Consider the following 24,846-nt stretch of genomic DNA (forward strand, 5'->3'; position numbering starts at 1 on the left):
CCATTTTTTGTTTTAAGTCATTCCTCCTTGTTCTGTCACTCCAGTTCCTGATGAACAGTCATCCTCTATCTTCCCTTAGACCCTTCAGGTCCTGGAAGCTGCTCTGAGGTCTCCACACAACCTTCTCCTCTCCAGGCTGAACAGCCCCAACAATCCCATCCTGTCTCCAGAGGGGAGGTGCTCCAGTTCCTTTATCAAGTTCATGGGCTCTCCTGGACCCACTCCAACAGTCCCACATCCTTTTAGTGATGGGGGCACCAGAGCTGGATGCAGCATTCCAGATGGGATCTCATGAGAACAGAGTAGAGAGGAAGAATCACCTCTCTCAAGGTGATCCATGCAACATCCAGGCAGTGCCGTGGCCAAAATCCCCATTCCAGGGGACACCCGGGGCTGGAACAGGACTCCAGGGAAACAGGGGCCATGGAATTTTGCTTTAAACCTCACCCCCAGCTCCTGCTCACGAGTTTGACCCAGCTGCCTCCCCTGCAGACCCAACACAGCTCCAGAAACTCCTCTTTTCCCACAAAACAAGGTCTCGTTCTCCATGGAGAGCCAGAGGCAAGGAGGCAGGAGGGGTAGGGGAGCTGACTCAGCTCATGGATGACTTTATTGGAACTCTACACGTTGGACAGGCATGCGAACAGGACAGACGGAGACAGGAGTAGTATTGCCTTGGTCACAGAGATATGGAACAGCGTTGGAAGGACCCTGACCCCTCCAGGCCAGCCGGGATCCCCACACCTCGGTCTCCTATTGCTTCCCATCCCCATCCCTGCCCCAACCCCCCTGCTGGGCCCTGGGCCCCTGGGCTCAGCACCTGTGGGAGGGGGCGATGGTGGCACCCAGACTGGAGCCTTTGGTACTCTGGAGTGGCACCAGAGAGGAGCCTTTGGCACCTGGAGTGGCACCCAGAGTGGCGCTTTTGGCACCCTGGAGTGGCACCCAGAGTGGAGCCTTTGGCAGCCTCCAGGGCCTGGAGGAGGTTCCCAGTGGCCGTGTGACGATGGAGGGGTCAGGGCACGGGCGCAGCCACGGGCAGAGATGTCCTGGTGAGCAGCTGGATCTCCAGAGGTGGAGGGTGAGGTGCAGCCAGAAGCGTGGGCAAGGGGAGGGGGCAGCCCAGGGGGTGCAGGGGCAGCGTGGCCGTGGCAGGGCTGGCACCAGGAAGGGGAATGGGGCTGTCCCCAACCTCCCTCCCTGCCCTGCTGCTCTGTGACACCACTCGGGGGGACCCAGCTGCCAACCCCCCGGGGATGGAGCTGGAGCTCTGGGGAGAGAAAGCTCCTTGGGAAGAGCAGCCCTGGAGGAATGCATGTCCCAGCCTTGGGGACAGCATCCCTGGGCTTTGGGGAGGACATCCCTCAGCCTTGGGGAGAGCATCTCCCTTGGGAAGAGCATCCCTTGGCCCTGGGGAGAGCATCCCTGGAGGAATGCATGTCCCAGCCTGAGGGAAAGCATCCCTGGGCTTTGGGGAGAGCAGCCCTGGGGGAATGCATCCTTTAGCCTTAGGAAGAGCATCCCTTGGCCCCAGGAAGAGCCTCCTTCACCTTGGGGAAGGCATCCCCTGGGGAGGGCATCCCCTGGGGAAGGCATCCCTCGCCAGGGCAGTGCCTGCGTCCAGCTGGGGCTCAGGAGAAGGTGACCACCTCACCCTGGGGGTAGCTGGAAGCGAGGGTGTCCTGGCAGGAATCTGCAATTAAAGACATAAACATTAAACACAGCATTAGAGATTTGCTCCCATGGCTATGTAGGGGGAGAAATAGGAGAGGGAGAGGGACACTGAGCTTCCAGGGGACGCCGACTTAGTAGGATGCAGAAAACAGAGTAACAAAACAATGTAAAGTGGCCTTTTTCAGAGGGATAAAATGCTGCTGTTGCATCTGTAAGTCAGGGAAAAATGGTTTAAAACAGCCTCAGGATGGTGGCAGAGATGAAGACTCGGGAAATGATTCTCCATGAGAAACCATGCATGGAATCAGGGTGATTTTGAGGGTATAAATAAAAAGCAGGGGGAAAAACATCACCCTCACCACATCCCTCTCAACCCTCTCCTCCCAGAAAATTGCTCTTGCCCAAAACTTCCCAAGCCAACCCCAAACCAGGTGTCCCAAAGCCAAGCCTGGTGCATTAATCTCTCCGTGTTTTTTCTTCTCCCTCTCTCCCTCTCATTTGTTATCATTGAATTAATTATCATTGATTGGAGCTCTGAGTCACCCCACCGCCTCTCCCCATGTGCCAGGGCCCAGTTTCCAGGCAAGGGGCTGTCAGGCAGGGAGACAGCGCCTGATCCACCTGATAAGCCATGGAATTCTGCTTCAAACCTCATCCCCAGCTCCTGCTCATGAGTTTGACCCAGCTGCCTCCCCTGCAGACCCAACACAGCTCCAAAAACACCTCCTTTCCCACAAAAGAAAGGTCTTGTCTCCACTGAGCATCACTGCACAGGCTGGGTGAGCAATGCCCAGGCACGGAGGCTTTTCAAACCTCACATCCCATAAAACCCCCAGGGATTACAGGAGTTCTCCTCCCTGAGCTGGCAGGAGAGCTCCCCACCTCCAAAGACAAAAGGGTTTGGGGACCCAACAATCCCCCTGCAGCAATTTGGGGACCAGCAGTGCCCACACATGCAGCAGCTGCTGAAAAACACCCCAGGTCTTGGTTCAGTCACTCCTGCAAGCAGCTAAAAGCTCTTGGCAGGGTTTGTGTCCTGCTAGAAACATTCCCCATCAGGTCGATTGATTTACCAGGGGCACGACTTGGCTTTTAACTCCCATCTCCTCCTCCCTGTTCAAAGCCATTTTGTGTGTGAGCTCGAGACCTGCTGCCCACAGCCTCCAGGGACCTGCCTTGGAAAGCAGCTTCCCAGCCTAGGAAAAAAATTAGCACGACTAAAAATAAATAACATCAGCCCAGATTTTTATTTTTTTGTCCCCCAGACAAAGGCACCATGAGAAAACATCAAAACATCCCTCCTGTCTTGGCTTACAGGTACCAGCTCTGTTCTGCTTTCGCCCTCACGGCCCCTCAGTGATGTGCTATCCTTTCCTCAAGCCTATTTTTGGGTGCAGATCTGCCACCAGCCTCCACAGAGTGCTGCCCTGAGCAAGGCAGGAGGCTTGGCACAGCCTGGCACAACTCAGCTCCAAACACCCCAAGGTTTGCTGTGCTGCTCCCAGAGCCATCACCCCCAAATTTCTCCTCATGGGGGTTCACCCAGTCCTGCCCTCTCACTGTGAGCATCTCCTCAAGCAGCCTGAAGTGCTGCTGTGGGGGCTGCCAGCTGTGCCAGCTGTGCCAGCTGTGCCAGCACAATGTTTGGGTAGGTCCCACGCTGACTCTGCTCTGCTCTGCCAGCAGCCCTGAGGGGGAGGATGTGGGGGTGTTGGGGGATGAGCAGCTCAACTTTCCCCAGGCATGTTTCTGACCCCCCAGAACCCCCCAGGTGATCCCCCAGCCTGGGCAGCAGGGCAGAGGAGGATTTCTGCCCTGCTCAGGTGAGACCCCACCTGCAGAGCTGCCCCAGCCCTGGGCTCCTTCAGGAGGAGCTCCTCTGCTCTGGAGCCAGGCTGAGAGAGATGGGGGTGTTCATCTGGAGAGGAAAAAGCTCTGGGGAGATCTTAAAGCCTCTTCCAGTGCCTAAAGGAGCTCCAGGAGAGCTGGAGAGGGACTTTGGAGAAGGGGGAATGGCTTTCCACTGCCACAGCTCACCTGTATAGGAGAAGGTTCTGGGGAGATCTTAGAGCCTCTTCCAGTGCCTAAAGGGGCTCCAGGAGAGCTGGAGAGGGACTTTGGAGAAGGGGGAATGGCTTTCCACTGCCACAGGGCAGGGTTAGATGGGATATTGGGAAGGAATTCTTCCCTGAGAGGGTGACAAGCCCCTGGCACTGCCCAGAGCAGCTGTGGCTGCCCCTGGATCCCTGGAAGTGACCAAGGCCAGGTTGGACAGGGCTTGGAACAGCCTGGGATGGTGGAAGGTGTCGCTGGCCACGGCAGGAGCTGGAATGGAATGGAATTTAAGGTTCCTTCCTACTCAAACCATTCCCTGACTCAGTGATTATTTTTTCACAGCCACCAGGACACAAACCCTGCCCCTGCCTGTCCCACACAGGAGGAAGTGTGACCCTCTTGCCAGGAGTTCACAGATCCTTTCTGAGCCTCCATTTACCTTTCCCGTGGGTAAAACGCTCGGCTCGGTTGCCCGGGCGGAGGTAAGGAAGTAACAGACTGGGAGCTGGGAGGCTCCTATTTATAAGCTCCCCTGCATCCTATTTTGCATCTGCCTCTGCTCTCCCTGTTCCTCGTCAGCACGGGCAAGCCATGGGGTTGCTATTTATTTTCTGTTTTTCTTTATTGTCATCAAATAAGCAGCGAGGATTTTTCCTGGCAGAGCCGGGGAAGCCAGGAACAGGCTCCTTCTGGGTAGAGCAATTACTCTCTTGACATCTTCACCTCCTGCCCGGCTGCCTGACAGGCCTTTCTATTTCCTCAGCTCTCTCAGGCATCTCCCAAGAAACAGAGCAGTTGTTGCAACAATAAAAATTAATACTGTGCAAGCAGCCCGGGATCACGGTGCAGCCTCCATGCAGTGCTGGACCGCGAGTCTTCCAGCAGGAAAAGAGAAGGAAGGAGCTGAGGCTGGAGCAGGAAACTGCTCCCAAATCCCCTGAGCCAAGGCTGCTCTGGTTTGGCTCCTTGCAGAGGGGTGGGTGGTCACAGGGGTTGGTGACAGATCCATGTCCCACAGTGCTGATCCATGTCCCAGGTGGGCAGAGGGATGCGAGGACCCCACAGGACAGCCCGGTGTCACCCAGCACCTCTGGAGTGTTCCAGGCCAGGCTGGGCAGAGCTCGGAGCAGCCTGGTTTAGAGGAAGCTGTCCCTGCCCACGGCCCTTCCAACCCAACCATTCCATGGCTCCATCATCTCTGGTCCCATTCCCACTGCTGAGCATCACACGTGTCCCCATGGTGGGGAGAGGGACACGGGGCACTGGAGCTCTGGGGCATCTCACCCTGCCGAGCACCCATTGTCCCTGGGAGGGTGGGCAGGCCCTGGCACGGGTGCCCAGAGCAGCTGGGGCTGCCCCTGGACCCCTGGCAGTGCCCAAGGCCAGGCTGGACAGGGCTTGGAACAACCTGGGATGGTGGAAGTTGTCCCTGGCCATGGCAGGAGCTGGAATGGGATGGAATTTAAGGTCTGTTCCTACCCAAACAATTCCCTGACTCTGTGATTATTTTTTCACAGCCACCAGGACAAATCCCCTGCTCCACAGGTGAGGGACACATTCCTATAACACACCCAGTGCTCACCCCTGGATTCCTGCTCAATCCCATCACCCTGCCAGGAAGGAGACCCAGCACACCCATCCCATCCCATCCCATCCCATCCCATCCCATCCCATCCCATCCCATCCCATCCCATCCCCAGGTCTCCTTTCCATGCTGCCGTGCCCCCACGACCACTGCACACCCCTTGATGTTTTGGGCTTTTTTAAATGCCATTTTAGGGGCTGGGCAGGGGCAGTTGGACTCCTGTGGATTTATGCAGTTTCTTGGGAATAAATCCAACAACTTGGCTTTGTCTCGGTTCCTTTGGCCTGGGCTGGAACGTGAGCTCCTACAGATCCCTAAACACAGATAAGTCCTGCGAGGATATTCAGGGGAAGGATCGTATATTCCTGCTCTATTCTTATCCTCTTCTCCAGGCTGCCAATTTTGGCCACTGGTTGAGATAAAAACCTGGGCTCCAGAGATATTTAGAGGTCTGCTCTGATCCACTACAGCTCCTCTTCTAATCTTACCCAGGGATTAACCCGTGCTAGCTCGCCCCCAAAACCAACCCAGACCCCACCTAAAAATAACAACAAGCTGTTTTCTCCCTCCTGCATCCCCCAAGTCCTGTTCAGAAGGAGGCGGGGAGGAAGAGGGAGAAGATGCGATGGGTTTTGCAGCAGTTTGGTGCCTCCCACTGAAATCCCTCCATCTCCCTTTCGGGGCTGGGCTGTTTTAGAGGAGCTTTTTGCACATTAGTCATCCCTCCTCTGGGTTGCATAACGCCCCAGCTAAAAATTGCATCCTGCCGGCTCCGTGGCAGCTCCTGCCCAACCCTCCTTGCTCTGGTGGGGATGGGATTTTGGGGGGTCCACCAAAGGTTTTCCACCCCAAGCAGCCACTCTGGCATTGGGATGAGCTGCTCTGGGAGCTGAGGGGGCAAAGGCAAGGATGGGATCTGCTGGGATCTGTGGCTGCTCTGGGTTTAATCCTCTACCGCCAAGAGACTCAAACCCCAAAGTCTGGGGTCAAAATCAAAGGATTTTGATCTGATCCTTCTGCAAGAGAAAGGGTTTCATACCTGGCTCATCCCAAAGTCAGCTCACAACCTTGGATAAATCATTTATGATCCAAAGGACAATGAAGCCATGGAGTGTGGCCTTCCCTCTGGCAGGGGCTGGGGATATTCCAGCTCCTCCTGCTTCCAGAGGGAAGGATGAGCTAGAGAAGCACCTGCATGGTGCTGCTGCTCCCACCCCTTTGCCAGCTCATGGAATTTTGGGGGGTTCATGAACCTGCCCTGTTACCCCTCCATCTGTTGTAGGAATCCAAGGAATGCAGCTGCACCCAACACACAAACCCAGGTGCTGCTGGTGAGGGATGGATCAGCACCAGAGCCCAGCATGGCACACCTTGAGCACAGGATGGATGCAGCTCATCCCAATTCCTCCCCAAATCCACAACAATTCTGCCTCCGGCACCAGCTCCTCTCATCCATCCCAAGGCACCAAGTTCTTTCACCTCTTTTCTGCTTCCCTTTGGCTCCTGCACAGCTGGGAGGGAGGGAGGGAGGAAGGAAGGATAAACTCAGAGGGGTCTGGTTTGGATATGTGCTGGCTGCTCCTCTTGGCAGATCCTTCTCCACACCAAGGGAAACTGAGGCACAGGAAACCTGGGGTGGAGCAGGAGGGTCCTGGCTGTGGGATCTGCCAAAATCCATCCCAGCTTCTTTCAGGTGCAGGGACCATGGAATCACAGAATCCTTAAAGTTGATAAAGAGCTCCAAGATCATGAAGTCCAACATCACCATTCCCTGAGCACCAGATCCAGGCTGGCCATGGTGGAGGGGAAGGGTCTGATCCCAGGAAAGCTCTTGGGGCTCTTTGCTTTTCAAACACATCCAAATCTGAGCTGTCCTCCCAGAAAAGTCCCCAGGCTCCAGCCCTGACTTGCTCAGAGTGAGGGAAGAGGCCAAGAGAGCACCGAGGGGACTCCAGACCAGGGCTGGACACCCCAAACCAGCCCCTTGCAGCCACCCAAGGTCCAAACACCTCCAGGGAGGCTGGGCTGGACAGAACTGAAATGAGCCAGGGACTGAAGGTTTTGTTCTAGCTTGGGAAGATACCTGAGATCATCCAAAATCATCCCAAAAACCAATACAGGTGAGCAAAAACCAGCAGTGCCACAGGGAGTTTGACTCTCCAGCCTCATCCTCCCAGGGATGGGGAGAGCCTGGCTCAAACCCAGCTCCCATCCCCGTGGGAATGTTCTGGAATCACCACCTCATGTCCATCCCAAACAAGGATTCATCCCCCATCTATTTAGGCATCATTTTGCCTCAAATCTCTCTCTGCCCCTCTGTTCCACACCAGCAGCAGCTTTGCCAGGGACCTTTATTCCTCTTGCCACCACTTCCCAGCTCTTCATGGGAGTACCCATCCCTATGATCCCAGCCTCTGTGTGCTCCCTGAACCCTCTCCCAGGGCCCTCCAGCCTCCAAGGGATCTTAGGGCTGGTTTCCAAGGCCCTCAGGCCCATCCTGATGTTGGAAGGAGAAGCAGACACAATCTGGGAAAGAACAAGCAGGATTTAGGCAGAAAGAGGCACAAAACAAGAGGGGAGCCACTGCTGGGCAGGGAATAGAGGTTTATTCATCTGTTGCCTCCGGAAACTTGAGGCTGGTTTTAAAAAAACCAAACAAAATAAAACCTAAAAATATATGAATTCAGCCATTTCCAGCACAATGAGATATAATTTTATGAGTCAACTTGTCCTCCTTGTGTTTCCACCACCCTTTAGCCCAACACAGGCGGCCCACGGGAGGGAGGGCTCGACACCAGAGGGAATTGCAGGGTTTATTTAGGATGAATAAGGTTTCAAAGAGGGGAAAAGCACCCCAACACCTCCTCCAGGGACTGCCCATCCACATGGACACGAGACAAGGTCAGCGGAGACGTGACAGGGGGAGCTGGAGGGGCTCAGACCAGCTCCTGGGGGATGGAGATGTCCCAGCTGGGGCTGCTCGGCGTGGTGGGGACCAGAGGGACACCCGGGGCACAGCCAGGTCCTTTAGAGGACGGAGGGCACGGGGGAGCAGCGGGACAAAACACACAGGTTAGAGCCCAGCAGCTCTGCCCGAGGCTCAGGAGGCTGCCAGCGCCGGGCTGAGCCCCACACCCCGAGCAACCCCCAAAAAAAGTGCAGGAAGGGCTTTTTGGGGACAAGCAGGCTCCTCCAGAGCTTCCCTTCATGGAGCAGCGCCGGCCAAAGGCAGGACTCAGCCATCAGTGAAGAGACCAAATTGCTCCTGGAGGGTGTTGGGTTCTGTTTCCCAAATTGCTCAGAATGAGGAATGAGTCTGGGGATTTTGTGGGCTGAAGCAGACGGGGAAAAGCAGCAGAACTCAAACAAATATGGGATCTGGAAGGAGTGATTCCCCCAGCTCTGGTTTTCACACCCCTGTAGCAGCAGGCTGCTGCTGACACCTTTCTGTGTGGAATGGAGCAGGTAGACACGCTCATTATTTTCCATAAGAAATTGCATTAAAGAGCAAATATTTCTGTTTCTTTAAGCATGGGGACCCTTCATGCTCCCACAAAGAGCCAGGAATTTCTCCAGCTTTTATTGAAAAAGCAACAGCCAGAGGAAATGTTCTTGCAGGTCAAAAGCCACTTTTCTTGCTGGGAAGACACAAAGTCTTTGCACTGAAAATTGGATTTTTAGATCCACAAAGCAGAACTGCTAAGGATGAGTCTGTTCCCTGGATCTGCTGCCAAAACATGGAAAATTAATGATGTTCCCAGCTGTGATGAGCCCAATGTCCCTGCGCCTGGACCTTCCCTGAGAGCACCTGGCTGAGCAAACCCAGCCAAGCCTGAGCCTTCCCAAGCGAGATCCAGGGAAAGCAAAGACCAGGGAAGCAGCGTTTGTGTGGGGGGAGCAGAGGGAGGCAGCTCCTGACAGCAGAAAAACAAGGTGATGGATGGCTCCTTCAGCAGTGCCAGGCTTGGAATCCCTCCCTGCGTCCTGCCCCAGGAGTTCGTGGCACATCTTTGGGTTCTGCTGCCGCTGGTTTGGGCTTGGGTCAGGGATCAAGACTCACAGCAGAGCAGTCCCAGCATCACCCCCAAGGTGGGTGCTGAGACAGCAGCATCACCTGGGAAAGGCTCCAGAGCATTGCCTCTGCAATTCCGGGGCTTGTCCCCTGTTTGTGGCTTTTCCCAGCCCCAGCAGCCAGCAGGGATTCTTCAGCCCCTCCCCACCCCTCAGCCCCCCGAGGAGACTCAGCTCCTCCAGTGAAACAGGGGCAGGTCCAGGGCACAGAGGGATCTGCCTCAACCTGTTGCTGACTCCAGCAAAGCTTTTCCCTCCCTGCAGTGGAAGCGGGAGCAGCAGCAGGCCTGAGGAGAAGAGCAATTTCCTTATTTACATCTTGGCACGGATCCACCCAGCGAGTGAGGAGGGAAGTGAGCACAGCCCTGAGCTGGGGGGGAGCTGGGAGTTTCCCCACCCACAGCAGCTGATGCAAAGACCACCCTGCTCCCCACAACATTCCCAAAAACTCCTTTTTCCTTCCCCTTGCTCTTTTCTCCGGGTGCGCTGAGGCTCTTGGAAGAGCTCAGGCGTTTCCCGCTGCCCTGAGCTGTGTGGGAAGCAGCTGTGCTGAGATCCAAGTGGTCCCTGAAAGCCTGGGGCAGCCCCCAGCCCCCGAGCAGCCCCGTGGGGCAGGAGGTGTTACGGGCTCGGGCTTTGCTGGGAGCTGCCAGCGAGGCAGGGCTGGTGGGGTTTGTGGGGATGGGCTTTGCCTCCCGCTCCGAACCCTGAATAGAAAAGGTGCCAACAGGGACAGAAACGGGGTCCAAAACCCGCTGCTCACTCTGATTAAGTCTCAACCATCACATTTTGGGACAGAACTTCATAAAGATGTTTGATTTCCCCAGGGACCCTCTGCAGTGGAGCTCCAGGGGCAAACCTGCCCCAAGCCCAGCACTTTGTTCTGTCCATGAATTTATCCCAAGCCACACTTGCAGGAGCACCTGGGAAGGGGCTCCAGACTCAGTCCCTCACGGCTGTCGTGGCTTCCCACCACACCCAGGGCCAGATACAGCCACAACTGGACAAGGGGGTTGTGCTCTGCTAATCAGCTGATAAACAGAGCTGGAGCCCCAGTAACTCTCCCAGGGGCTACCCAGAGCCACTGGGATTGCTTTAGGAATTAAAGAGCTCTGGGTGACCCCGGGGGCTCCTCCCGGGCCGTGGCACTGCCTGCTTCCTGCAGGCTCAGGGTGAGGCTGGGAGATGTGCCAGAGGGGATGGGGCAGAGCAGGGAGGCTGCAGAGCCCAGGAGCGTGCTGCTGCTGGGGACAGAGTCCTGGCACACAGCTCCTGTGGGGTCGTGTCCCTGTGCAAAGTGGGCTGGTGCTCGGTCCCCCCCAGCCAGGCAGCTCCAGGGGATGCTCCCGTGAGTGTTCCTAGTTTGATCCCATCCTACATGCTCAGGATCATGGCCCTGCACTGGCAGCAAGAAACAGAGTGAAAATCAGCTGCACCGTGCTCTACAGAGCCAAAAATTGCTGCTGTGCCATTTTAATGTGCTGATAAAGGAGGTGGAGTTCTTTAAGAGACACAGATGTGGCACTTGGGGACGCGGGTTAGTGGCCAGGTGCTGGGGGAAGGTTGGACTCGTAGAGCTCTTTTCCAACCCAAGTGATTCCATGGTTCCATCCCAACCAGTCTCCCTGGCTGGACTCACCCTGCCTCCATATCCCTCCACCAAGCAGAGGACAGGGCTTTTGTGCCAAGGCAGCCCCATGGCAAGTGTCTGCAGCCAGCAGTACACGTTTTTGGGAAGGGCTGAGCAGGACCCCAGGGCTGAGGGGAGATAAAGGCTCTGAAGCCATCCCTGGCAGCCAGGGAGCAGAGCAATACCACTGCAGGCAGCTACAGGAGCAAGAAACACATTCCACATAGGAATCCCCAGCAATCCAGCTCAATCTGCTCCAGGCTCAGCTCCAAGGGCAGGAGCAGCTCTTCTCTCTGAGCTACCCCAACAAGACCGACCTGGAGTTGGGGTTAAGCCACGATGGATACCGAGATCTGCAGCTTATTCCCAAACCAGCTCCCTCTCCTGATTTCCACAGCTTGCACAGACACCAGTACCTGTCCCAGGATCTGACAGATGGCCATCAGAGAGTCGGGCTCAGAACCAAGCTCATCTCAATTTGCAGGGCTGCCAACATCCCAGTACCAGAACAAACAGCCTCAGCAGGAGATAAATCAGGACCAAGGGAAGAGGCGCCTCTGCGGCTCCCAGCGGATTTTGGCTGGAGGCTGCTTCACCCCCTGGTCACCTCTGGTCATCCCTGGTCATCTCTGGTCACCTCTGGTCACGTAGAGCATTTCACTAGGCCAGCCCTGACCTCCCAGGACAGCCTCCCACCCGTCTGTCCCACAGTGCCCCCTGGTCACCTCTGGTCATCTCTGGTCACCTCTGGTCACCCAGAGCATTTCACTAGGCCAGCCCTGAGCTCCCAGGACAGCCTCCCATGTCTGTCCCACAGCCAAGCAGGACACTGAGGTTCCCCTTCCCAAAAGGTCTCAAGCATCTCTGGAGCCCCTCTGGACCGCAGATCCAGCTTTCTCCAGGTGCAACATCATTCCAGCAACATGGGCATGAGTGACCCGTGCACACCTTCTGTTTTAAAGTGTAAAAGGCACTCTCAAATTTGCAGGGAAGACACCAGAGCCTCCCAGGACAGCCTCCCACCCGTCTGTCCCACAGCCAAGCAGGACACTGAGGTTCCCCTTCCCAAAAGGTCTCAAGCATCTCTGGAGCCCCTCTGGACCGCAGATCCAGCTTTCTCCAGGTGCAACATCATTTCAGCAACATGGGCATGAGTGACCCGTGCACACCTTCTGTTTTAAAGTGTAAAAGGCACTCTGAAATTTGCAGGGAAGACACCAGAGCCCCCGCAGAACCATCACCAACAGCGCCCTTTCAAAGGGCTGCTGTGCCACCACACAAGGACAGAAATCTCCTGGTCTCCTTGATCCAGTGATGGGATTTGGGAGTGAGTGAAAGCAGCTCTGGATCCTCAACTCTTAGAGCTGCTCCACTTCTCCTGGCTTCAGTGGGACCAGATTCAAATGCTTCAGCTGAAGCCTGGCTTCAGCATTTTCTGAGGAGGAAAATCAGCTCTGGCTTTCATCCGTCTCCTCCACCCCTCCAGTTCAGCATTCCCTCTCCCAGTCTGGAATGGGACTAATCCTCCCTCCCCTCTCCACATTAACAGGACATACTTCACAGGAAAAGGCACTTCCAAGGAAAAAACATCAGGCATTTCAAGCAGATATTTGATGGTACCCCAAGGATGAGCAAAGCTTTTCCTCTTTGTCCTCTTTCTGAGGCTGAGCAGCAATGCCAAAGGGAATCCTTGATTTCCCAGGAGGAAAGAACCAACTTGCTTCTACTACTGATAAATGTGATTGCACCCAAACACGTCCCTGTGTCCCACTCAGTCTGTGCCATGCCAAGCAGTTCCAAAAGGAACAAACCCTTGAGGCTCTCCAGAGCACCAACAGGTCCTGGGGAGCGCTCAGGGATGCAGCATATTATCCCTGCTCCTGCCTGGTGCCAGCTCCCCGTGAGCAACGGGCAGCACTTGGTACCAGGGAGGTAGAAGTAGGTCAGCTCTGCAGCTACAGCATCCCACGCCACCCTGGACACACAAAACACTGCACAACTGGGAAACTGAGCTGTGCCCTAAGAGTTATCCCAGCAATCGAGGGTGCAGCTGGATTTTGGGGCACTGGATTTACCCTCTCTGGGGCTGGAGTGCTGAGATATGAGCAAAGGAGCAGAGAACTCTGGGACCAGGTTGAAAAAGATTTTGTTTTGTCACGGGGAGAAGAGTTTTGTGTTTTCCTGACTCATCTCCCCCTCAGTTTCCCATGGAAAGCCTCAACACTTAGCACAGCTCCTGTTCCAAAGCCAGAGGAGCCTTTCTGGCAGCCCTGAGCTGCTGGCAAGGCAGCACCTGACACATCGCAGCTCCCCACACTCGAACCCGCCGAAAGCCACCACAGGGGAGAGCAGGGGAAAAGCCTCTGGATTTCTTTTTCCCTACTGAAAACCTTTTGGTCACCTTCAGTCACAACCCCACCATGTCCCCAGGAGAGATGTCCCACTCACACCAGACAGAGATGGGGTGTTGAAACCCAGGGAGGAGAGCTGCAGGGACAGAGATTGGAGCACTCTGCCCCCCGGGAGGGCAGTGCAGCCAGCACGGGGTCACAGACCCCAAATGGGGAGTCACAGACCCCAAATGGGGATCACAGACCCCAAACAGGGATCACAGACCCCAAATGGGGATCACAGACCCCAAACGGGATTCACAGACCCCAAATGGGAGTCATAGACCCCAAATGTGAGTCATAGACCCCAAATGGCAGTCATAGACCCCAAATGGGCATCACAGACCCTAAACACGGATCAGAGAACGCAAATGGGAGTCACAGACCCCAAATGGGAGTCATAGACCCCAAATGGGAGATTGGAGCACTCTGCCCCCCGGGAGGGCAGTGCAGCCAGCACGGGGTCACAGACCCCAAATGGGGAGTCACAGACCCCAAATGGGGATCACAGACCCCAAACAGGGATCACAGACCCCAAATGGGGATCACAGACCCCAAACGGGATTCACAGACCCCAAATGGGAGTCATAGACCCCAAATGTGAGTCATAGACCCCAAATGGCAGTCATAGACCCCAAATGGGCATCACAGACCCTAAACACGGATCAGAGAACGCAAATGGGAGTCACAGACCCCAAATGGGAGTCATAGACCCCAAATGGGGAACACAGACCCCAAATGGGGAACACAGACCCTAAACACGGATTGCAGAATGCAAATGGGAGTCACAGGCCCCAAATGGGAGTCATAGACCCTAAACACAGATCACAGACCCCAAATGGGGGTCATAGACCCCAAATGTGAGTCATAGACCCCAAATGGCAGTCATAGAACCCAAATGGGGGTCACAGACCCCAAATAGGGGTGACTGGGGAGGAGAACACAAAATGTGGAGCCGTCACGGGGAGAAATGTGTTGGATGGAGGTGAAGCAGATGGAGGGGCAGGAAGATGTGGGTTTGGGGAGCAGAGGACAGCCAGGCAGATGGATGGAGATGAACCAGCCTTGGATCAGCCCAACAAAGCCGCCCTCAGCCTCCACCTCTCCCTCCCCAGCCAGGTCCTGCTCCCACCCTCCAGCCGTACCTTTCTGGATGCCTCCGTCTGCTGCACAGGAGAAGTCCCCCGTGGCCAGCAGGAAGCACGTGGAGGATTTCTTGTTCTTGTCCCGGGTGCTGGAGCGCCGCATCGGCCGCTTCTCCTCGTCCGTCGGGGACAGCGGCTGCTCCTCGTCCGACAGCACCACGTTGGCCTCGCCGTTCTGCTTGGAGTCTGCAGGGAGGCAGAGACCCATCAGCAGCTGACAAAGCCACAGCAGAAAGTGCTCAGGGTGGCCAGGAGGGGCTGGCCAGACCGTGCAAGGAAGCACAAGAGCAGGCTGCAGGTGAGCAACACCGACCAATTCAGGTGCTGATCCCAGCCTGGACATGCTCATTTAGAGCAGCCAGGGGAGCAGGACAAACACAGATATGATTCCAAGCAGCTCTAGTCCTGCTGAGGGATATAAAACCTGCATGAAGCCAAAGCTGGGGATGAAACACCCCAGGTTTTTGAGATCCACCCACCTAATCGGAGGGAATTAGCTCTCCAAAATTCACACTGCTGAGGAACGGGCTGCTCAGGGTGGTGGGAAGTGCTAATTTATGTCCCCTGGCTCCCTGGTTGCTTGGCTGAGAGGATGCTCTGCCATGTGAGGGCCTGGCCTGGGCTCCTGGCTCTAACGGCTCCCTGCTGCCAGGGCTCCTGGGCAGATGGGATTCGCAGGCATGTGGAAAAGGATTTATAAAGGGAAAGAGCTCTTTGGGGCACCCAGAGCTCCCTGTTTCCTCAGCAGGGAAATCCCCATCCCTGTTAAACCCCTCAGTGCTGGTGCAGGACACAACCCCACCATGGTGTTCCAGACACCCCAGAGGTGCCACTGGCAGCAAAGCAAGGCAAAATGGGCAGAGCAGCCACCATGGCCAGCACTGACAGTGGGGCAGGGCTCACACAGACCCCCAAAGGTAGCCCAAGGGGTGCTGCCCACAGCTGCCCACGGCTGGGGCTGTGCCTTCTGCTGATCCTAAGGAAAAACTGGCCAACCCCCAAACTTCAGCTCAATGCATGAGACCAAAAGAAAGAGAAATGTCCAGGGATTGGTTTTGCTCAGGATTTGGAGCAGCAGTGCAGGGATTCTGTCTACCAGCAGATGAATGAGGACGTGGGGTCAAGCCCCAGGGAATGCTCCTGGATTTATCAATTTTGGTGAAAGTTACCCTGATTTATGGTGGGAGGAAGCAAAGGAAAAATCTGTGCCAAGGGCATGACCAGGCTAACATGAGAGTAGGGCGAGTGGCCTTACCTCTGTCACTGTGAGGGAGGTGGGTTAGGCAGGGACACCTTGAAAGCCACCACAGTGACTTGATCTGTGCCATTAGGAGGGAAGGATATGGCTTTTGGGAAAGCAGGTGGCCTTTCCCCCCTGCCTGGGTGGGGGATTTGACCTGCAGTGCCCTGCTCCACCAGCATGGCCCCCACCACCCTCACACCTGAGGGGCCCCACCCAGAGCTGGGGGCCACATCCTGCACCATCCCCGGGGACTCGGGGACCAAACAAATTGCCCTGAGGGCTCCCGGAGGTCTCCCCCTCCCTCGGCCCCACCTTTGGGGTCTCACCTGACCGTTTCCGCTCAGTCGCCCCCTCCTCTACTGCCAGTGGGCAGGTGTCGCTCTGGGTGCTGTTCCGGGGCGAGTTCTCCTCGGATTTGCCGTAGGTGGGGGAGTCCAGCGGGGCCGGACGGGGTATATGCTTTTTCTTCTTCTTTGGCAGCTTCTGCTTGGCCATGGCCAAGGAATAGTACATCCCAAAGTTATTGACGATGACGGGCACGGGCATGGCGATGGTCAGCACCCCGGCCAGGGCGCACAGGGCCCCCACCACCATCCCCGACCAGGTCTTGGGGTACATGTCACCATAGCCCAGGGTCGTCATCGTCACCACGGCCCACCAGAAGCCGATGGGGATGTTCTTAAAGTGAGTGTGGTCACTCCCGGTGGGGTCGGACGTCTTGGCTCCGATCCGTTCGGCGTAGTAGATCATGGTGGCGAAAATCAAGACCCCCAAGGCGAGGAAGATGATGAGCAGCAGGAATTCGTTGGTGCTGGCCCGCAGCGTGTGGCCCAGCACCCGGAGACCCACAAAGTGCCGCGTCAGCTTGAAGATCCGGAGGATGCGGACGAAGCGCACCACCCGCAGGAAGCCCAGCACGTCCCGGGCAGCTTTGGAGGACAGGCCACTGAGACCCACCTCCAGGTAGAAGGGCAAGATGGCCACGAAGTCAATGATGTTGAGCAGGTTTTTAATGAAGAGAAGCTTATCTGGGCAGCAGATGATGCGAACCAGGAACTCGAGGGTAAACCACAGCACGCAGACCCCTTCGATGTAGGTGAGGATGGGTTCCGTCTCCACTTTGTGGGTCAGCAGCACCGTCGTGGTGTTGCCAACCACCAGGGTCTCCGTCACGTTGACGTCGATGTTGAAGGCCTCGTGTGTCTCCAGGCAGAAGGTTGTGATGGAGACCAGGATGAAGAAAAGCGAGGCGAAAGCAACCACCTGTGAAAGTCAAAGTTACAGCGGCCATGAGCTGATGTGGGGCAACTTCTTCTGTTTGGAGGAGGACAAAACATTCCGGATGCTGCCACCCACTGCCCCAAAACCAAGGGTGGAGAATGAGGAGGGACCCCATGACCTCTCCCATGGGTTGACAGCAAACCTCAGTGCCTGGGGCTGTCAGTCCAGGACCTTTCTCCAAGTGCTATGATCTGTGCAGGAGAATGTGTGGAGCTGGGCTCCAGCTGTGCCTGGAGATGTGCAGTGGTGGGGATGAGGGACAACTGGGACAGTCTGGGACTGGAGCAATCTTCCAATGGGAACTGACATGAAAAGGGAATTTTGACAGGACAAATTCAAAGGGCTTTCCCCCACACTCATCACAAACCCCTCCAGATGACAGGTTCACACTGTTCACAGCCATGAGCTTTGGGGTCTGGATGTGTCAGAGACATCATTCACTCCCTCCCTGAGGGTCAGTGGTGGGTGATGTGCCCACAGAAGCTTCAGGACTGCTAGGGTGGATGAGGAGAGGAGCAGGCACAGCTCAGCCTCCTGCTGATGCCTGGAGCTGGTGGCACCCAGATCTTCCCATTTCTCCACACTGCCCAAGAAGGGAGATCGTTGTCCCCCTCATGCCACCTCCTCCTCCCTTCTCCTCGCCTCGGATGTGGGTGAGGAAGGGCCAGCAGCACGCACTGGAAGTCACAGGCTGTGTCACAACGTTCCACCTTGTGCTCCCATTGACCCTGCTCAGCTCCCCGCCTCCCTTCCTCGCGAGCCCATTACCTGGAGCATGTTTCCAAGAGCCAACCCCCCCCAAAAACAAAAAAGCCTCGGAGCAGAAAAACTCCTGTTCTACCTCCCTGCAGCACAACAGCACGGTGGTTTCAGCTTCCCGGGAGCAGGTCCTGCTGCAGCCCCTTTGCCCCGAGCAGGACGTGACCTTCTGCAGTCAAAGCCACCCAAGGGCCGCGCCCGGCGGAGCCGCACCGCGAGGCTGCTCGGGCGACAGCCCTGATCCTCGGCCGGAGTGAATCAGCAGCAGAGGCAGCCTGAGTCACGCTGGAGAAACACCCGACCCCCGCCACCGGCCGTGCCCTGCCAGCAGCCCCGAGCCTGCCAGGAGCGTCCTTGAGGGCTGTCCCCAAGGGCAGACCCGCGTGGGTCCGCCACAGAGCGCCAGCCCTGCAGGAGTTTGGTGTGACATTTAAACCAGGAATTAAATGATGGAGAAACCTGTGGAAGATGATTCTCCTGCCCCAGTGAGGGACACCTGCTCGGGGATGGAGTGAGATGCTCCTCACCCCTCAGTCAGACCCCTTTGAACCGCGCTTGGGGATTCGGCTCTGAAGGCTGACCTGTGAGTGCAACTTGGGAAACAAATCCAGAAAAACTGGGATCTTAAAGCAAGGCCAGCTTAACCAGACAAGTGTCTCTACACAGTGGTGGCACAGCCAAAATAATCTGCTTTTCAGCTGAGGGCTGAGTCACGTTCCTGAGCTTCCCTGTATGGGGAATCTTGGGAAAACCTGAAGAGTAAAAATTTAGACTTAAAGAAAAGTAGAAAGAAAAAACTCACCCAGGAAGGGAGTGAGACCATGAAAACACTTGAGTAATGAAGCAGCCCTGCTGCTGGGTGTGAGGTGAGACCTGATTTAGCCCAAGGAGCAAAATCAGCCTTTAAAAATAGAAGTTGGGTTCACAGCCAGTGCCAAACATCGTGTCCCCCCCAGAGTGCTGCTCCACTTCTGTGTCTGACCCAAGATGTCTCACCTCAGCCACAGTCTCTGCTCCAAACTCAAGTCCTTTTCCAAAACTGTCTTTAAAATGAAATAAAATCTATGTATAAATCCAGTACCACCAATACACACCAAACAAGTCCTCCAGAACCTGCTGATGTTCTACACAATATTGTCCTGCACTCAACAGCTTGCCATAGGTGTCACCAAAAAATCCATGACCCTACAGAGGGTCATGAGCCTGAAAGTCCCCATGAAAGTGAGGTCAGGACTCTCCGAGTTGGGCTGCAAAGGGAAAAAACAATGAGGAGCTGCATGTAAGAAGAGTTTGGACATAGAGGTAAAATCACAGCCAGGGCAGCTTCCCATGGGGAGGAAAAGTGTCAGGCTCCAGCTGGGACAGCAGTTGCACCAGGGACCAAACATTCCCTGAGTGAGGAGCCAGGGACCCCGTGGCCATCGATGGTGCATGGCAAAGAGGCTAAAACATGGGAGAGATTTCCAACCATGTGCTCACACTGCTGCCAGCTCAGGAGAAGTGCTGGAGGGAGGGAAAGATGGAAATAACGAGGAGCCAACTGAGTCAGGGCCCGAGGGGCTGCTCCATGGAGAGGAGGAGCGACGACTGACCAGAGAAATTCAGCTCTTGAGACTCTTAGTCACGGCTGGCACACAGAGAGGAGAGAGTTTGTATGGACAGCCTGGGACTGCTGCTTCCCAAGGTCTGGCAACCTGCTGTTCAGCTGCTCCAGCACATTCCCTCAGCCAGCAGCACCCTGTTTGTGGCTCTGACAAGGGGGAGACCCCAAAATGGGGTGTCAAAGAAATCCCAACCACTGCAAACCTCACCCACCACCAAAGGCAGGGCAGCACCAGGAATGTTGTACCCACACGAGTCCTGCAGCATCCTGGTGCTGGATGATGACTCCAGCCAGGAACTGGGTGCACTCAGGAACTTGGGCTGGTTGCGTTGCTCTGTGCCTCAGTTTCCCCTCTTGCCAGAGCAGTTCTCCTAAGCTGTGGCAAAACTACACTGGTATTTTTTCCTGTTGCCTCTGGAAGTTGATCGTTCCCATGGCACTGCTGAGCTGAACACTTATCTAGAGCACTGAGAAGGAAGCAGGGAGATCCCAGTGCAAACTGGTCCCACTCCAGCCCCAGCGGGGCCTCAATCACCACCATCTCTGCTCCCTCCAGTACATTCCTCCTGCTAAAGCCTTTCCAGGACCAGCTCAGCACACAGGAAAAGCAGAACCAAATGACACCAGGGGGAAAAAAAGGAGTTGAATTATTGTGCTTGGGTTTATTTTTACTTTTGTTTAATTTTTTATTTGGAGCTTTACACCACTCAGAGCATCTCTCCAAGGTGAAGAGCCCTCAGGGATGGGCAGAGGAGGGGGTACCCTTTTAAAATAGGTTCAGCTCTTGCTGCCCGAGCATTCTCTGTGTATGTTGCTCTAACATTTGCTGCAAAAACAGCTCCTTGCCAAACTGACCCCTGCCCTGTGTGCTGCTCGTGGGTGTGAAATGCCTGCAGAATTTCTTACCATTGATGGGGTTTTTTTACACCTCTAAATGCATCCAGGATTCATCTCCTTCCCAACTGCCTGCCTGGGTGTGTGTGGCAGATTTATAAACTGGGCGTGCCAGGGGCTGGGTGGGTATTGGGGGGTCAGGGCAGAGCTTTGGGGATGATCTGTGAGGAGCTGGGAGAGGACACACATGCGCAGAGCAGCGCCGGAGCGCCGGGCTGGGATCCTGGCACGTCCTGGGCACGTCGGTGCCCATGGGGAGGGACAGCCAGCGTGCCCAGGGAGGGTGGGTGGCCTGGGTTTTGGGGGACACATCCTGGGCATGTCAGTGCCTGTGGGGAGGGACAGCCCAAGTGCCCAGGGAGGGTGGGGGGGTCTCTGGTGTGTGGATGAGCTCCTGTGTGCACACACACGGTACTAGGACCATGTGTGGGGAGGGGGCTGTGGGACCATGCTGGGGTGTCAGCAGTGCCTGATGGGCTCTGTGAGACGTGGGGGTGGCCCTGGTGGGGTGCAGGGGCACGGGGTGTCCTTTGGGGCTGTGGGCCCTACACGTGAGGAGGACGAGCTGCTTGGGGACAGCCGTGAGGATCCCGTTTGCTGCAGAACCCAACCCCCAGCCCGGACCTCCACTCCACACCTGGGCTGTTCAGTGTGGGTTTTGGCATCATGCAGCCCAGCAGGAGGAACCCAAACATTCTATCCTAGAGCATCCTGGAACTCTGCCAGGAGTCAGCCCTGCCAAGGACAATCCCTCATCTCCGTGTGCCCAGGAGGTGCCTAGGGAGTGCTTGAGGGTGCAAAGGGGGCAGGGATTGTTCTTGCCCCCAGTTTCAGCCCAGCTCTCCCAGATGGGATGAGTTGGGAGGCGATTGGGAGACAATGGAAGAGATGTCCTGTAGGATGGGACATGGCTCACGTGCCCCACAGTCGGAGTGGGACAGTTATGGGAGGGCCTCATATAACCCACCAGGATGGGCCTTGCCCTCGGGGATGGGAGGTGAAGACACAACCCCAGCACAGCCCCATCCATCCCACCTCCCTCCGCCGCCTTTCGGGAGCTTACCCTTGCCGCCTTGGACGAGTAGGGATCCTCAAAGAGCGCCCACATCTTGGGCTGCCAGTTCCGGCAGCAGCCACCCCCTCCAGCCGCCCCTGCCGCCCCTGGGGGCCTGTCATCCATGCCCAGGCGCTGAAGGGCCATCTCCCTGCCCCCTTCCTCTTCAGGCTCCTCTCCACCAGCCCCTCCGCCAGGCTCGGGACTCTCAAAGATGTCCAGGGCCTCCTCGGCGTCGCGGTGCTGGCGGTAGGTCATCCAGCAGCAGGGCTCCACGTCGGTCTCGTCGATGCCCCAGTAGGTCAGCTCCTCCTCGAAGAGGGGCCCGCAGATGTCCGCGGGGCAGTGCAGCTTCCCGGTGCGGTAGTAGTTGAGCACGTAGGAGAAGATCCCGGGGTGCCGGTCGAAGAAGAACTCGTTGCTTTTGCCATCAAAGTCAAAGTTGCTCTGGGCATCGGGGTCGGCCAGCCAGGCCAGGCGGGTGCCCGGCAAAGTCCGCAGGGTGCTTTTGTAGGTCTCATGCCGGGTGCCACCTACGTTGATGGTGATCTTGTCCGACTCTTCCCCTTTGCCCATCTCTTCCTTCAGGCATGTTTTGGAGGGTGGTTTGTTCCCAGACTTGCGTCCACGGTAGGAGGAGACACACACCGAGCTGATCATAGATTTCGGTGGATGGGAGATGCCCACAACGTGCACCCTTCCTCCGGGCGAGGAGCTGGGGCTCAGCGAAGGCGGGAGGGGAGGACAGAGATGGGACTGGGGAGGGGAAAAGGGGGGGCTCAGCCTTGGCCCTGGCCTCGGGGGGAGCAAGCTGGAGCCGCGCCGGACACCGCTGGCTGCCGGGGGGACAGCAGGGGAGGCTGCAACCTCCACCCCCTCCAAAGCCACCCCCCCCCAAATAAAACCGCCCTAAACCTGGAGCCAGCCCAGCCCCGCCGGGCAGCAACAAGTGCGGGATGGAGGGGGCCAGCAGTGGGCGGGGGGGTGCGGCAGCCGGGGGGGATGCGGGCCCGGCCGGGAGGATGCCGGAGAAGGGATGGGGGATGCTGAGCCCGGCCGGGCGGTGTGTCCCCCCCTCCCGGTACCTGCAGCGCCAGGCGCGGGGGGGCCCCGCCGCCCGCCCCTCCCGCTCCGGCGGCTCTGCGCTCCCTCCGCCCCCCCGGGCCGGGCTCGGGGAGGAGGCGGCGGCCGGGGGGCTCTTCCCCGGTTGCCGGCAGAGAAGGGGGTATGGATGCGCCCTCTCGGCCTCCCCTCCCGCTCTCCCTCCCCGGCGGTCCCCGTTCACGCGTGGCCGGCCCGGGGGGGCCTGTTGCGCCCCGGCGGTGCCTCCCCGCGTGGCTCTGCGGGAGGGAGGCGGCGGGAGCGGCTGCGGGGCTCGGCGGGGATTTTATAGGGCTGGGAGCGAGCGGTGGGGTTACGAGAACCGGCGCCGCCCCGCCGGGGGGCCGGGGACCCCCCGCCCCAGCAATCCCTCCCCTCCATCCTCCCTTCCCTCCATCCATCCCTTCATCCCCTCCACCCCCAGCCCAACCCTCCGCCTACCCCCGGGTCCCCCGCACCCCCCGGCACCGGCTCACCTCCCCGCGGGGCCCGACGTGCCGGTGAGGGTCTCGGGGGGTCGGTGTCAGCGAGGAGTGAACCCCGGACACCCCAGCTCCTCTTCGCGCCGGAGGGGAAATGCAGCCCAGAGCTGCCTGCGGATCTGGAGCCAGCTCTTGGCAGAGGCTCCCGCAGATCCCATCCCTCCCTGGCTCGCAATCCCTCGCTCACCGAGAGGTCAGGAGAGACCGACCCCGGGGCCGGTGGGGAGCTGGGAGGCTGCACTCGGAGCTGACCCCCCTTCCCTCCCACCGCCCTCCCCGAGCATCTCTCCGCCCTGTTTCTGCTCCTGCGTGCGAGATGCCCCTTTCCCGCAGCGGCTGCCGGGGCTGGGGGCACCAACCACCCCAGCCCCCGGGGCCCTTCCCCTAAACCCCCTTCCTGGGGGGCTCCGCGCCCCCCGGGACGCTGGCGGTGCTCAGCCCCGGCTCCCGGGGCTGGGGAGGGGGTGAAGGGCTGTGGTGCCCCGGGGCCGAGGCTGCCCCCCAGGTGGAGACCTGAGGCACTCACCGCTGTTTACCTCTGCACCGGCACTGCCGGTGCTGCTGCACCGAGGGCGTGGGGGATGCTTTGGGGCCATAGAAGGGATCCAAGCCCAGCACAGGCCTGGTATTGGGGTGGGGGCTCATCCAGGAGGGGCAGCACTTGGATAAGGGAGTTCTTGGTGCAGGGTGAGGGGACAGGAGTGGGGATGCTGCCTCAGCACCCCTCCCTGGGCTGTGCACTGTCACCCCACCAGGGCCCTCCTCACCCCCTGCCCAGGTTTGTCCCCTCTGTTTGTGATGTGTCCCCAAAATCCAGGGAGCACTGGGGGGAAATGCTCCACCTAAAAAAACCCACGAGGCACGAGAGCCACGCTGCAATCTTACCACCAAGAAAGCCCCAAGAAAGCTCCAAGTGTGGCTGCAACTCCACGGCTTCCAGGGCCGGATCCTGAGCGGGTGGAGGCTGCCGGAGCTCCACACCCAAAGCAGCCCGAGCTGCCCCCGCGGGAGAGCCTGGAGCCCGAGGGAAAAGCGTGCTGGAAAGATCGAGCCTTGCATCACCGGCCAGGCATCGCGGCTCGGCTCCTCATCGCCGTCATGCCGGTTTGGCCAGGAGGGAGGAATGCTGCGACCTGAGGCTAATATTTTATCTGCCGACTTTCATCCCGCCAGGAAGAGCTCCGTGCACCCAAGCGCGGCCGTTCCTGGGGTGGGAGGAGGTGGCCAAGCAGACAAATGAGTTGTTTCTGGGGAAGGAAGAGATCTTTTAGCCAGCAACACCCGCCCAAAGCTGTCTGCTCTCTAAATATGCCTTCTGATTTTTAATGTCCATGGGAAAAAAAGAAAAGAAAAAAAAAAGAAAAGAAAATAGAGAGAGAGAAGGAGAGAAAAAATTGGAAAGAGCTGGATAAATAAGGGGCTTTTTGGAGCAAGGAGTCACTTCTGCAGTGATGTCCTGCAAGGCTCAAGGCATCTCAGATAACATCTAAAGGATGGAATGAAGAGCAGGACCTGGAAGATCTCGAGGAGGATCAGCTCTAGCCTGGAAAGCCTTGGATGGGTCCTGAGGACATGAGAAGGGGTCTCTGGGTCACCATGGCCTCTTCCCCTGACCCAGCACAGCACCTGAGCCTGGCCCAAGGTCCTGCACATCAGGCACATCCCCAGAGGTGGGGAGAGAGCAGCAGGAGAGAGCACGGGATGCTCAGGGGGCTGAGTGGCCCCACAGAGAGGCTGGGGGCACACTGGGACCCCTCAAGGTCTCTGTCCATGGAAGGACAGAGGAGGAGGGTGGAGTGCAGCAGTTTAGGGACAGACAATCCTGTTTTGGTGCAGAAATAGCCAAACCAAACTCTCCAGGTCCTTCTAGGCCAGAATC

At 57.4% G+C, this 24,846-nt stretch overlaps 1 protein-coding gene across 2 annotated transcripts; it reads right to left on the reverse strand.

Moving 5' to 3' along the window:
* Positions 1–952: 952 nt before the first annotated feature.
* On the reverse strand, positions 953–24,103 carry KCNC4 (potassium voltage-gated channel subfamily C member 4). 2 transcript variants are annotated; one of them, XM_041422684.1, is made up of 5 exons: positions 23,853–24,103; positions 21,394–22,140; positions 16,120–17,056; positions 14,551–14,736; positions 953–1,693 (listed from the first exon to the last, which is right to left on the reverse strand). In XM_041422684.1, exons 1-5 carry the CDS (start codon positions 24,024–24,026, stop codon positions 1,632–1,634), a joined length of 2,106 nt encoding a protein of 701 aa, XP_041278618.1. In that variant the 5' UTR covers positions 24,027–24,103; the 3' UTR covers positions 953–1,631. The 2 variants fall into 2 exon arrangements, with proteins under 2 accessions (XP_041278618.1, XP_041278619.1); XM_041422685.1 differs by lacking the exon at positions 23,853–24,103 and adding an exon at positions 22,962–23,213.
* Positions 24,104–24,846: the final 743 nt, after the last annotated feature.

The sequence above is a fragment of the Onychostruthus taczanowskii genome, unplaced genomic scaffold (genome assembly GCF_017590055.1).
Source record: "Onychostruthus taczanowskii isolate IOZ18803 unplaced genomic scaffold, ASM1759005v1 scaffold74, whole genome shotgun sequence".
Classification (NCBI taxonomy): domain Eukaryota; kingdom Metazoa; phylum Chordata; class Aves; order Passeriformes; family Passeridae; genus Onychostruthus; species Onychostruthus taczanowskii.

Excerpts from the sequence above, each read along its gene's own strand:
- KCNC4 (XM_041422684.1), bottom strand. The coding sequence starts at position 24,026 with ATGCAAGGCTCGATCTTTCCAGCACGCTTTTCCCTCGGGCTCCAGGCT. Across the intron at positions 17,057-21,393 it reads ACTCGTCCAAGGCGGCAAGG|GTGGTTGCTTTCGCCTCGCT; the intron begins GTAAGCTCCCGA and ends TGACTTTCACAG. Across the intron at positions 1,694-14,550 it reads AGACGGAGGCATCCAGAAAG|ATTCCTGCCAGGACACCCTC; the intron begins GTACGGCTGGAG and ends CTTTAATTGCAG.